The sequence below is a fragment of the Natrix helvetica genome (assembly GCF_964273705.1).
Source record: "Natrix helvetica genome assembly, chromosome: W".
NCBI classification, from domain to species: Eukaryota; Metazoa; Chordata; class Lepidosauria; order Squamata; family Natricidae; genus Natrix; species Natrix helvetica.
This window is the reverse complement of record NC_138555.1, coordinates 63,439,506-63,454,090: the sequence shown is the minus strand read 5'-3', so window position 1 is coordinate 63,454,090 and position 14,585 is coordinate 63,439,506. Positions and strand designations below refer to the sequence as shown.

Below are 14,585 nucleotides of genomic sequence, written 5' to 3'. Positions count from 1 at the left end.
AGAAGCTTAAAACCCACCTGTTTAATCTAGCCGGCCTGGCCTAATTCCAGCTCTCCCACCCCAGTCTGTATTTTTAAATTTCACGGGTTGGTCTTAAGGCTAAGTTTTTAATTTTTATAAATTTGTACAGGGGTCTAAAGTTTAATCCAATTTTAATTATATTTATTATTGTTTGTATGGTTTTTAATTTGATACCTGTACACCGCCCCGAGTCCCTCTGGGGAGAGGGGGCGGTCTAGAAATCAAATAAAATAAATAAATAAATAAATAAATAAATAAATTTGGAAGAAGTATCTTGACCATGTTGGGCTGGAGAATCTATCCAAACAGGAGAAGGAGCAGCTCAAACAACTGGTCCAGATAAAGGTGCTGGCTTTAGGAGGGGAGAAAACATACATGTTATGTCTTGGTAAAGAATGAAATGGATCCATATGTTTATAACTTTTTTTAATGTTATGCATGACAGGTTGCTCAACCCCCAAGCAATGTAGAGTTAAGGACTGAAGCCCAGCATTCCTTCAAATCTGGAGACCGCAAGAGACCCCTTCATATCTCCCATAGTTCGGAGGATGAGATTAAAAATGAACAGGAGCAGAAAAGGCAAAAGATTGAAAAGAAGTTAGGTAATTGTATTTTTATGTGATTGTGCTTAGCACTTACTATCCAATATATCACTGTTTTTTTAACTTGTAGAAGTGAAATATAAACTGTTAAGGTAATGATTTAATAGTTCAACAGCTGCTATAAGGCTGTAATAATGAAATGATGATGCAATGAGAATGAGTCAGCAGGGTTACCGTATTTTTCAGAGTATAAGACGCACCTTTTTCTGTAGGTTTTCAGAAATCCGTAAAGCAGTGGTGTCAAAAATGTCTGTCTGCCTTCGCAGAGTTTATTTGGCTTTTATACAGTTTTAACAAGCAAAGCACAGAGCAACAATATATTGTTTTGGTTTACACCCCCATTTTTTCCCTAGTGAATCCAGAATGCTATTCAGGCCAGAATGCTATTCAGGAATCTCAAATAACTCCCTGATACGGCCCGTCTCTACTTGGTAAATAGGTTAATGCCAATTGCGCAACAAACGATTCACAATGATCAGTCTGGTTTTATACAGGGGAGACAAATGAAAAGTAATGTAAGACAAATCATTAATATAATGGAATATTTGGGAAAGTATAACCAAGTCCCGGCAGTGCTCTTATTCTTAGATGCGGAGAAAGCATTCGACCAAGTCAATTGGCAATTTTTAATAAAAATACTACAAAAGAAGCAGTTCGGAGAGCATTTCATGCAATCTATCAAAGCAATATACCAGAAACAGACAGCACAAATTAAAGTTAATGGAGGCTTAACAGAATCTTTTAAAATTGAAAAAGGAACAAGACAGGGGTGTCCCTTGTCTCCATTATTGTTTATTTTAACCCTGGAATTGTTATTGAACAAAATACGTGGGTCTGACAAACTACAAGGAATTAAGATTGGGCATTACGAATACAGAGTAAGAGCATTTGCGGATGACTTGGTTGTAACTTTAACCCAGCCGGGGGAATCAGTTATAGGTCTAATGAATATAATTAATCCATATGGTCAAGTATCTGGGTTCAAAGTAAATCTAGGGAAGACAAAGATGATAGCTAAAAATATGACTACGAACCCCCCAAAAAAAAAGAATTAGAAAGAGTAACAGGATGTGAGATAGTAAAAAAGGTTAAATATTTAGGAATTTCTATTACAACCTCAAATGGGAAATTATATAAATACAATTATGAACCATTATAGCATAAAATACAGATAGAAATGAATAAATGGAAAAAATTACAATTGTCTTTGCTGGGAAGGATAGCAGCAGTTAAAATGAATGTTTTGCCCAAGTTTCTGTTCCTCTTTCAAATGATACCAATACTTTAAAAAGACGCAAATTTGGAAGAATGGCAGAAAGGTATTAACAACTTTGTTTGGGCAGGAAAGAAACCGAGAATAAAACTTAAAATAATGCAAGACATATGTGAAAGAGGAGGCTTAAAAATGCCCAACTTAAAATTATGCTATGATGCAGCAGTTTTAACAACAATTAGCGATTGGATTAACCTAACAGAGGATACAATATTGAATATTGAGGGTTATGATTTGGTATATGGCTGGCATGCTTATTTAATATATGACAAGAAGGCCGACAAGATCTTTAAAAGTCATATTTTAAGGAATGCCTTACTGCGTGTTTGGAAAAAATATCAATATAGGCTAAACGACAAGATACCTATGTGGGGGGTGCCCAGACACGCTATAGAGAACATAAGTATAGAACAAAAACAAGATGTAACTACATATGGGGAACTTCTTAGTATGGATAGAGGTGTACTACAGTTAAAATATTTGAATGCATTAAGAGATGAAAGGGTAATTCAAACCTGGTTTCAGTATGGTCAGTTACAGGCTAGATGGAAAAAAGACCAGAAAACTGGTATCATCCAAAATGAGGATAATTTGATAAAACAAATTAGGCACCAGGGTCAAATGCACATAAAAAGGTTGTATAATGTATTGATAGAAATAGACTCAGAAACAGAATTAGTTCAAGATTGTATGATAAAATGGGCACAAAATTTTGAAGAACCAATAGTGATGGAAACATGGGAAGAGATCTGGGTAAGAAATGTAAAATTTACACAAGCTCAGAACTTGAGAGAGAATTTTTACAAGATGTTGTATAGATGGCATTTAGATCCAAAAAGGCTAGCCTGTATGTATCCGAATGTACAATCTGAATGTTGGAGATGTGACTGTGTTGGTGCCACGTACTACCATATTTGGTGGACTTGTAAAAAAGTTAAAGCATTTTGGATAAAAATATGGTGGGTTATTCAAAATATTTTGAAAAAGAGGATAAAGTTCACACCCCAGTTGTTTTTGTTAGGCATAGTTTCAGATTGCACTGTTATAGAGACTAATTTGATTTTGAACCTAACAACGGCAGCAAGATTGTTGGTGGCGCAATATTGGAAGAAGGAAGAGTTGCCCACTATCTAAGAATGGACGTTAAAAGTAGTAAACTTAGCAGAGATGGCCAAATTTTCAGCGTATCTGAAGGACCACTCAGATGAGAAGTACAAGCTGGACTGGAGAAGATGGATTGACTATATTCAAAACAAATACCGGACTAAAAAATTTCAGTTAGCTTATGAATGAAGGCATAAAGAATGTTACAATTTATTCAAAGCTAGTTTAATAAAGGGGGAGTTAAAGCACAAGAATAGTAACATGTTAAAATTAGTTAGCTTATGTTAGCGTATGGTTGTTAAATGTTTATACCCTGTATTTTGCTTTGGGAGGTCGGGGGGAGGTCGGGTGGGAAGAGGGAAGGGTAAGGGGGGTGATAATTGTAAAACTTATTTTAAAAATTTAATTAAAAAAAAGGACTAAGTAAATGTATAAATCAACCAACGAAATAACTTTGGACATTTTGCTTTTAGCTTCGACCCTTGATGGAAAGGGCTGTGGGAGGTTGCAGACATAACCCTCCCTGGATTTTGAAATTCCAAATTAGTTCGACAAGATGTTCCTATATCTTGACACGCTTTAATCATATCTACCAAATCAGGATCGTTCCCAAGACCAATAATTGCCCTTTGGCATTTGGAAGTAGCATTCTCCTTTGCTAATTTCATCAACATCTTCATCTGAGCCTCAGAATTACCTATTTGTTGTTTTAAAGCATCCTGCAATCTGTTAACAAAACCAGGATACGGTTCAGTAGCCTTTTGCCTGATATTATAGAGGGGCTGCTGAGGCTTGCCATAAACCAGCACAGACTCTTCCTGAAGAGGGGAAGGTGGGGGGAGGGAAGCGGCAGGCACAGAGAAAACGGACTTTTCCTGACCAGCAGTACAGTCAAACTTTTCCTGCAAAGCGGGGCAAAGAAGGATAGAAGAAAAGCAATCCTTTAAGCCAATTACTTCATGATCTTGTGGAATCAATTTAGGTGGACAGACAGAAAACATATCTTCTTTCTTCCCGTCCTCTTTTTCTAATTGTTCCTCTGACTGTGGAGAAGCAGAAGAATTAACCTCTCCATGAGGAGCTGAAAGACCAATTGAAGATGATTTTGGGGGAAGAATTTTTACTTGCTCACAATCAGGTGGAGGCTCTGTGGTCAATTGTTGTTCTGCCAAAACTTTAGAGCCAAATTTTTCCACTCCATGACGGCACTGAAACCATAGTTGTAAGATCTCTACTGGGGCTCTGGGTTCAAGATGTAAAGTTCGCCCTATTTTTTCCCAGTCACATAAATTAAGTGTTCTGCATTCGGGATACCAAAAACAATGTTTCCCTATCTCACCAACTAGCTTCCTTATTTCTGCCTCAGGTGTGGTAACACCTGACTTCTGTAACAAGAATTTAAGTTCTTGAACATGTTTTTGCTGCTGGTGAGACAGATTGCAACCCATATTTACCTCTGAGAGATCTCGTAAGACGAAGCGTGCTTTGGGGTCTGTTCCAGACGGGAGGTAAGTATGTTGGCTGTTGCTCCCCCGAAGGGTGTCTTTGGTTCTGAAGGGTGTCTTTGTCCCGGGTTTCGGCACCAGATGTAGGTTTCAGAAATCCGTCAAGCTGTGGTGTCAAAAATGTCTGTCTGCCTTCTCAGAGTTTATTTTTTGCTCGTTTTTGGCCCCACCCCACCCCCCAGGAGCACTCTGCAAGCCACCCCAAGGCTATTCATGCCTTTTATTTGAAAAAAAATGGACCCGTTTTCGTGAAAAACGGGTCGTTTTGGGGAGGTTTGCAGAGTGCAAAAACTTTTTTTTTCCTTTCTGAAAGCTCTTTAGTTAGAGTGATTGATGAGAATTACATTGATCAAGTGCTCTGCCAGCAGAAACAAGTCTTAGGTGCTGCAGGTTGTCAGTGATTTCCTTCTCCAGCACATGGATAAATACACCTGGAAACATCCTTCCTACCTACCTACCTGTTCTGACCCCCCTTCCTCCTTCGCCCACACAGAACACGCTCCGGAACAATACAAATGAACAGGGTTTATTTTACAGACAGACAGAAAGTTCCGTGGCAGTAAACCACCAAGACAAAGCTCACAAATACAAGACACGAAAGCAGCTATCCAGCCTGCTACGTTTCAAGACCAAAACTTCTTGCAGGAGTTCTTTGTTGACTGCTGCAAAGGGCGTATGCACAGTCAACTGTTTTATAGCCTGAAGAGGAGTCTCCTGATCAGCAGCTGAGAGCCCTTACTGCCGGTAATTGCGCCCTCGCTCCTTGCGTCTATGGGCGCGGCGATAACGAGCGTCCAGGAACTCCCTGTTAATCTCTGACTCACTGTCTCGTGACTCCTCCCCACTGCTCCAAGGCATGGCATCAGGAGCCCCCCTCCTCTGGCTCTCACCGCTGCTCCATGCCTCAGGCGCCTCCTGGTGGCCGACCAGACTCTCCGATCCCTGCTCAGAGTCGGAACCCTGTCCAGGGTCCTCCACATCCTCCTGAGCTGACTCATAGGGACCCTCACTCTCGGAGTCTGGTGGCAGCTGCAACGGCTCCTGCTGGGCCACAACACCTACCTACCTACTCTCTCTCTCCCTACCTAACCTACTGTATTTCTCTCTCTCTTTCCCTCTATCTACCTACATACTCTCTCTCTCTCCTTACCTACCTACTGTATTTCTCTCTCTCTCTCTCTCTTATCCCTCTACCTACCTACCTACCTTCTCTCTCCCTACCTACCTACTGTATTTCTCTCTCTCTCTCCCTCTACCTACCTACCTACCTACCTGCCTACCTACGCTCTCTCTCGCTCCCTACCTACCTACTGTATTTATCTCTCTCTCTCTATCTCTCTATCTACCTACCTTCTCTCTCTCTCTCCCTATCTACCTACTGTATTTCTCTCTCTCTCTTATCCCTCTATCTACCTACCTACCTTCTCTCTCCCTCTCCCTACCTACCTACTGTATTTATCTCTCTCTCTCTATCTCTCTATCTACCTACCTTCTCTCTCTCTCTCCCTATCTACCTACTGTATTTCTCTCTCTCTCTTATCCCTCTATCTACCTACCTACCTTCTCTCTCCCTCTCCCTACTTACCTACTGTATTTCTCTCTCTCTCTATCCCTCTACCTACCTACCTACCTACCTACCTACTCTCTCCCTACCTACCTACCTACTGTATTTCTCTCTCTCTCTATCCCTCTACCTACCTACCTACCTACCTACCTACCTACCTACTCTCTCTCGCTCCCTACCTACCTACTGTATTTCTCTCTCTCTCTCTTATCCCTCTATCTGCCTACCTACCTTCTCTCTCTCTCTCCCTACCTACCTACTGTATTTCTCTCTCTCTCTCTCTATCCCTCTACCTACCTATCTACCTACTCTCTCTCGCTCCCTACCTACCTACTGCATTTCTCTATCTCCCCCTCTATCTACCTACCTACTTTTTTTTTAATTTGCCTCTTCAAAACCTTGGTGCGTCTTATACTCCAGTGCGTTTTATACTCTGAAAAATATGGTATTTAACTTAGCACTTTAAGAGGCTGTATACATATATACAGGCTCACCAGGCTCAAGGTTGACTCAGCCTTCCATCCTTCTGAGGTGGGTAAAATGAGGACCCAAATTGTTGGGGGCAATATGCTGACTCTGTAAACTGCTTAGACAGTAAGGAAAAAGGATTTCCCCCCATATTCTCAATATCCTTTTCTGTCACATTAAAATGGCAACTTTGGGGACTCTCCAAACGCTGCATCCAAGGCTTTAGGAGATTCAGGACCTCTGGTTGGGTTTTCCTACTTTAGAGTACTGTAACAGTTGTCCTTCCCCAATACGATTCTATTTGTCACTTTTTTGTTTTGTCTCTCAGAAGTCAGTTCTGATGAAAAGGATTCTGGGATTGATTCCAAGAAGAGGCCATGCTACGGGAGTCCAAAACTTCTCAGGATGTTCTTGGATTCCTCTGACCAAGGAGACTCCAGAGCTGGAATTCACAGTGCTGGGTCTGAAAGCAATGAGGAAACTAAAAAGATCAAAAGAAAACCATCCCTTCAGGAGGCAAGAAGGGAGAGAGGACAAGGCAGGAAATCACCCAAGAACCAAAGGATCAGGGGCTCACAGAAAAGGGGGGTGAGTGAATCTGAGGAGACCAACACGAGACAGAGTGACCTTGAAGAAGAGGTCAAAGAACACAGGAAGGTCACAAAAGGTAACAGCTTGAAGCAAAGAGACTTCAAGAAAAAGGTGGACAAAGAGTCTAAAGCTAATGATTCCAAAGGCAAAGCAAAAAACAGAACGATGAATAAGCAAAGAGAGGAAAGGAACCTATCAGAGATAGGAACTGATCTGTCCGAGGTAGAAGAAATCTCTGAAAAGAAAAGAGGATGGAGTGAAAGAGAGAGTGAAGAGAAGAAGTCATTCAGTACTAATAGATCACAGGAGAGGATGGAGCCAGGAACCCAGAAGGGTTCAAAGGGAAACGAAAGTGAGGATGCCTCAGGAAGTGGTCCTGATAAAAAAATGTATTTGCAGAAGAAGATGGCAGACAGCCAATGCAGAAGGAAGAGTAGAGTTATAGAGGATTCAGGGAGCATTTCTGAGGATTCTGCAGGTGAAAGTCCAATGAAGAAAGAGGGAGCAAAGAGGGCTAGGGGAGAAAGAGGGAGCCAGCAGACTGGAAGTCACTCCAAACCCAAGAGGCAACCTAAAGAGAGAGGGGGTAGGAAGAAGCTGCAGAGGGAAGACCTGCTCAGGAAGAAACCGGAGGAAGTGAAGATGACACAAAGGATTCAGGAGTCCACTAGTAAAGAAGCTGAAAGTGAGTCAGAGGAGCATAAGAGCTCAGAAGAGGAGAAGAAGTGGGTACAGGATCCCACTAGCAGTGAAGGGGAATCTCAAAGCGAGACAAATCAAGGCCAGCCGAGGAAGGCGGCTCTAATTAGTCACCCGTCAGAAAGTGAGTCAGATGAAAGCGAGGATGGAGATCCAAGGAGGACACTGAAAAAGGAGAGCAAGCATGTCTCTGGATGTGACTCAAGTCAAGGGGAGGACAAGTTGAAGAAGAGAGTATCTTAGAAGTCACAGAGAAAGAGCATCGGTAAAGAAACCTCCATGTTTGGTTCTGAGGATTTGCGAAGTGAGTTTTGGGGAAAGAAATAAATCCAAAGCCAGCAGCAGAGAATGAAAAAGCTCCAAAGGAGGAGTGCTACCAAGGAGAAACAGGGAAGAATCCAGCCAGGAAGAGGGCTCCAGTTCAGAAGAGGACGAGCCCACTACTTCTCAGCAGCACCATCTTGGAAAGGTAAGGGACATCCACATGGGGACTTCCAAAAAAATGATTTTTTTTTCAATTCAAAGTTTTTATTTTTTATTACACATATTTTATAAACAAAGTGTCCGGGTTTTTTTCCTTTTAACATCCTCTCATATATATAATCCATTTCTCATCATAGTTCTATTTCCAAATTCAGCTATATTCTCTTTCTATATTTTTTATCTTATTTTCTTCTTAGTACATAAACAATATCATTAATTGCCCCTTCAAAGTTAAACCAAATTATCATTTCATATTCCATCTATTGGTCTATTTTACTATAAGTACCATGTGTTAGGGATGTAACCCTAGTCTTGGCTTGGCAATGTATATAAGCCAGTTACGTGCGGTGAGGTTTATGGCTGGTGAGGCTGGTGACGTCATCAGGAAGGTGGGGAATGGGACCACGTGTGCTGGAGGCTGAGGCTGCCTCAGCCTCAAGCACACGTGTTCCCATTCCCCGCCTTCCTGAGCGCGCTCCGCTGGCTCGCACTCCGCAGTCCCCAACAGCAGCTGCTTTTCAGTGCTTTTCTGTGCGTCTGGCGTTTAGGACATCCGGCTATCTACCTAAACGCCAGACGCACAGAAAAGCACTGAAAAGCACTTCGCCTCCAAGCCACTTCGTCTTGATGGCGTCGCTGCAGCTGCTTGGCAACGCCGAGGCGGTCCGGGCGGACAAAAGAGCGAGCGAGCGAGCAATGGAGGATCAGGCAGCCTGAAACTCGGTCGCTCACCCGCCGGACTGCCTCGGCGCCACTCTGGCTACCACCATCCGTCCACGCCCGGGAGGTGTGGCGACATCATCAAGACGAAGTCCAGCGGAGGCAGAAATGTTGTCGGCGTTCCTGGACTTCGTCTTGATGATGAAGACACGAAAGCGACTGGGGAATGACGAGAACCTTCCTGCCTCTGCTGGACTTCGTGCACTCCTCGCGACTGCAATATACGTCCAGAAGCGGCTTTTGTGGCTAATGGGGTTTGGGCTTCCAGCCCAACAGCCCCTGCCACTTCTGGACGTCTATTGCAGTCGCGAGGAGCGCGCAAAGTACAGTGGAGGCAGGAAGGTTATTGGCGCTTCCGAGAACCCTCCTGCCTCCGCTGGTTGCCCAGCTGGCACCGCCCCACGCGCGCACCTCCTCCTCCTCCTCCCTCCTCTTCCTCTTCACTTCCCAAAGGCTCTTCTCCTTACCGGAGCTTAGCGGGAGCCGTGTAAAAGGGATGGGAGGAACTATATATTATTATTATATATTATTATTTCATGATGAGAGGTGAGGCTCTGCCTCCCCTGCCTGCACGTCCCTGATATAAGCTATGATTGTAACAAATGTATCTGTTACTTTAAATGCTAGAGAGATGTAATTGGTTTGTTACCTCAAGCAGCCATAAGATGGAGTCAGAATGACTGTTAGCTCTCTGTTTGTTAGACGCTGATCTGTGTATTGTGAGGTACTGTGGTTTGCTACTGTTAGCTGTTTTGTGTGCTAGACTGACTATTTGATAACTGAATGACTGAACCGTGTATGACTTGGACTGTTAACTGGACTCTGAATACCTCTATATTTCCACATAGTAAACTGTTCTGACCCCCCTTCCTCCGTTGCCCACACAGCACACACACTCCGGAACAGTACAAGGGAACAAGGTTTATTACACCAACAGACAAGAGGTTTTGTGGCAGCAAGCCACCAAGACAGAAGTCACAAAGACAGAACACACAAAAGCAGCAATCCAGCTTGCCAGGATCCCAGACTAGAGTTGCTGTCAAAAGTCCTTTGTTGATTGCTACGCAGAGCCTCTCCAGAGTCAACCCTTTTATAACCTAAAAAGGGCGTCTCCCAAACAGCACCTGAGAGCTCTTTACTGCCTATAATTACGCCCACGCTCCTTGCGTTTGTGGGCGCGCCGGAAACGGGCATCTAGAAACGCCCTACTAAGTCCTGAGTCACTATCCTCTCCGCTGCTCCAAGGCAGGGCATCGGGAGTCCTCCTCCTCTCGCTCTCACCGCTGCTCCATGCCTCTGGCGCCACCTGGTGGCCGACCAGACTCTCGGATTCCTGCTCAGCCTCCGAATCCTGTCCAGGATCGCACATCTCCTCTGGAGCTGACTCGTATGGAGTATCACTCTCGGAGTCTGGTGACAGCGGCACCGGCTGGGCCACAACAGTAAACTACTATATTTTATACTATTCAGTGTCCCTGTATGCTGGTTTGTGCGTGTTTGTCCATACCACTCTCATTACACTTCTCTGCACACTCGCTCCCCTAACGGGGAGCTTACTTAACACCATGCATCCTCAAATTCAATTTTACATAGAAAACATTTAATTTAATTAATTATCCCCAATTAATGTTATAATTCCCTTATATCTTAATACCATTAACAATATTAATACATTTCCCTTTAATCTACTAATATATGCCTTTTTTCCTTTCCTCCTTCTCTAACCATTTTCTCTTGGTCTCTCAAAAATTCCACTTCTTTTTATCCACAATTAATCATGTTATTATAATTCCCTTATATCTTAATTAACTACATACCATTAACAATATTAATGCATTTCCCTTTAATCTACTAATATATGCCTTTTTTCCCTTCCTTCTCTAACCATTTTCTCTTGGTCTCTCAAAAATTCCACTCCTTTTTAATTCTCTTCTTTCCTCCCATTCTCCTAGCTTCTTCTTTTTCTTTTTCTTATTTTTATAATTACTGTATCTTTTCTACAAAATCATTTCCCCCCCTTTTAGTTTCATTGTTCTAGTAGTTTTCCCCAGGTTTTTTTCCAGTCTTTTCCCACTATTCTCTTCCTTGCTATTTGATTGTTTCTTATTTGGGGGACATTCCCGCTGTCTGCAATTTTTGTTTTCTTATTTTTATAATTACTGTATTTTTCCTTCAAAATCCTTTTTCTCCCTTTTAGTACCATTGTTCTAGTAGTTTTCCCAGCCTTTTCCCACTATTCCCTTCCTTGCTATTTAATTGTTTCTTTTTGGGGGAACATCCCACCTCCCCCGGTCTACTTTTTTTTTGCCACTGTGAATCCCAGTGAAATCATCTGGGGTTTTTTTTTCAGTTTCTTCTTCCATATTATCTTCTTGTTCTTCATTTGAGGCCTCTTTTACCACCACCTCTCCTATTTCCTGATCTGCATGCTCCATCTGAATTTCTGGCTTTTTCTTACCATTTAAAGTTTCCCGTACATTTTTTAGCATCTCAAATAGTTCATCATACATCCAGAGTTCCATAATGTCAATTTAACTAATTTAACGTTTTTTTAAAAAAATTATGCTATATCACATTTAATTAAAACTTAAAGTTCATGCAGTCCTTTTTTCCCTTTTATTTCCAAATTCTTGGATCCAATTCTAGTTTTAGTCCAGTCCAATCCAAATTAAGAATTTATTTTCTTCCACAGCTATGGAAAGTCAAATCCAAGCAATGTTGCAAAAACAAACACTCCTTAAAAGTTCTCACAGTTTCAAAGTATCTTTTCCTGTAGCCAAGGTCAAATTCTGCAGCTGCACTTTCCGTTTCGTCTTCCTCTAGGTCTTGTAGTATTCTCTTCTCACCAGCAGATGGCTCTCTCTCTGTAATACACTCCGACCTGCTGTCAAAAACCACTTTTAATCCACAATAAAAAAAGAAAGAAAAAAGGAACTTTCCCCCTAGGTTCTTTCTTTTGTTGTTTTTGGTATCTTCAAATCCAATTTATAAATACAAGAATCTTCTTAGGCTTTAGTGATTAAACCTCCACTTTATCCTTCTTCCTCCATGGAATTTCCGAAGTGCCAATTAGCCGCTGATTCAGCTCCAAGACTCTTTTAAAATACAAATTCAAAGTTTCTTTTTACCTGTGAGTTGGCCAATCACTCACCCGGTACCAACACTCCGTTCCGACACCGCTCCTGCTCAAAAGGCTTAGTCTGGTTGCCCCAGCTTTAAAGCGGTCATCTGAATATGGCCGCCGCCCCTGCTGTCAGTTTGGAGAGCTTTTCTCCAACTTACTGAGGAACCTGCCGGTTCCTCTTGGTCGTCCGAGACGCCTCTCCTTCCCTTCAAGACGGTTATAGTAGCACTGAAAAAAGTGATATAACCGGTCCTCACTGTTACAACCATCACAGCATCCCCATAGTCCTGTGAACAAAATTGGGGCACTTGGTAACCAGCATGGTTACAATGGTTGCAGTTTCCTGGGGTCATCTGATTGTCGTTTGCAACTTTCCGAGGAGATTTTCAACAAGCAAGGTAAATGGGGGAAACCAGATTCACTTAAAAACAGTGTAATTCACATAACAACTGAAGTAATTCACATAACAGTGGCAGAAAAGGTAGTAAAATTGGGCACAATTCACTTAACAATTGCCGTACATAGCAATGGAAATTCTTGTCCCAGTTGTGGTTTTAAGTCAAGGATTATCTGTACAGATAGTCCTTGACTTACAACAGTTCATTTAATGACCGTTCAAAGATAATGACTTATAACCATTTTTCACACTTATGACCGTTGCAGCATTCCTGCGCTCACATGATAAAAATTCAGGAGTTTGGTAATTCTCATATTTATGACCGTTGCAGTGTCCCAGGGTCATGTGATCCCCTTTTGTAACCTTCTGAGAAAGTCAGTGGGGGAAGACAGATTCACTTAATAAGCGTGTTACTAACTTAACTGCAGCGATTCACTTAACTGTGGCAAGAAAGATTGTAAAATGGGACAAAACTCACTTAACAAATGTCTCACTTCGCAACAGAAGTTTTCAGCTCAGTTGTGTTCATAAGTGGAGGACTACCTTTACTGCAAGGTTTGTGGCAACATAACTTTGTATTGTGTAGCAATTCCACACATTTCAGACAATACAGTCCACACCGCTGAGTCAAATTGGCCTGGTTGCTGAGAACTTGAGGGCCTGTTGTTACTTGATGAGGTTTCTCATCAGTATGCCATTCTCTGCTCCAGTTTGCTTTGCAACACAACTCAGAGTACAAGAAGTCTGGGCAATCTGTTTGCATTAAAGGCCATGTTAGCCAGGCCATTTCTCTCCAAACTATTCACATGCATTCTGATATCCTCTTAAACTAATTATGCAAACTGATCCTTACTCCTGGGAGAAAAAAAAATTCCCATACCAAACTTGGCACAGCCCCCCTCAACCTGGACCCTGTCAGATGTATCAGATGTCCAGTTCCAGAATTCTAAGGAAGTTTCCTGAATAGCTGCTTTCTGGTAGGGAATTCTGGGAATTGCAGTCACAGCCCATCTACAGGCTTCCTCACTGACTTTGCTTGTCAGAAGATTGTAAAAGGTGATCACATGACCCCAGGACATTGTAACTGTTATAAATACATGCCAGTTGCCAAGCACCCGAATTTTGATCATGTGACCATGGGGATGTGCAATGGTCATAAGGGTGAAAAATGGTCATAAGTCACTTTTTTCAGTACCTCTACCTTCAGTCACAATATGAATTGTTGTAAATCAAAGACTTCCTGTACATCAGTGTTTTGCAACCTTGGCAATTTTAAGATGGGTGGACCTAGAATTCCCCAGCTAGCATGGCTAGCTGTGTAATTCTGGGAGCTGAAGTTCATCCATCTTAAAACTGCCAAGGTTGTGAAATACTGCAGAAATGTTTTAAAAAATAAAGGTTGCTTTTCTCTGATCTGTTCAAGTTTGTTCATGGAAAGCTTATTGTGAGCTAGATTGTTAGTAGAACAAAGTCAAGCTAGAGTCTTGGACTTTAAGAGAGCTAATTTCAATAAACATAGAGAGAGCTTGGGAAGGATTCCATTCTTGAGAATCCTCAAGGGGAAAACAACTCAAGAAGCTTGGGAAATTTTGAAAAGTGAGAGTATAAAGGCCCAGTCTCACACAATACCAATGAAGAAGAAAAATAACAGCTCCCAAAAGAAACCAGCATGGCTGCATAAAGAACTCTCTGACAAAATGAAAGACAAAAAGGATAAGTATAAAAAGTGGAAAGAGGGGGACATAACTAAGGCAGAATATCAGCAAATAGCCCAAGTCTGTAAAGATGAAGTGAGGAAAGCTGAGGCTCACAATGAAGAAAGGCTTGCGACAAAAGTAAAAAATAACAAAAAAGCTTCTTCCAACATGTTAAAAACAAGAAAAAAGTCAAGGAAACAATTGGTCCATTGCTGGGAGAAAGCGGCAAGAAGGTGACAAGCAACAGGGAGAAAGCAGAACTATTTAATTCATGTTTTGCATCTGTCTTTACACAAAGGGGAAAAAACAGTCCAACCTATCAAAAACAGCACCACAA

The 14,585-nt window shown here is 42.0% G+C and overlaps 1 protein-coding gene across 1 annotated transcript; it reads left to right on the top strand.

Moving 5' to 3' along the window:
• Positions 1–352: 352 nt before the first annotated feature.
• LOC309400802 (uncharacterized protein) lies at positions 353–8,656 on the top strand. Its single transcript, XM_081969490.1, has 3 exons — positions 353–366; positions 467–623; positions 6,866–8,656. Exon 3 carries the CDS (start codon positions 6,943–6,945, stop codon positions 8,068–8,070), a length of 1,128 nt encoding a protein of 375 aa, XP_081825616.1. The 5' UTR covers positions 353–366; positions 467–623; positions 6,866–6,942; the 3' UTR covers positions 8,071–8,656.
• The last annotated feature ends 5,929 nt before the right edge of the window (positions 8,657–14,585 follow it).

Excerpts from the sequence above, each read along its gene's own strand:
- LOC309400802 (XM_081969490.1), top strand. The coding sequence starts at position 6,943 with ATGTTCTTGGATTCCTCTGACCAAGGAGACTCCAGAGCTGGAATTCAC.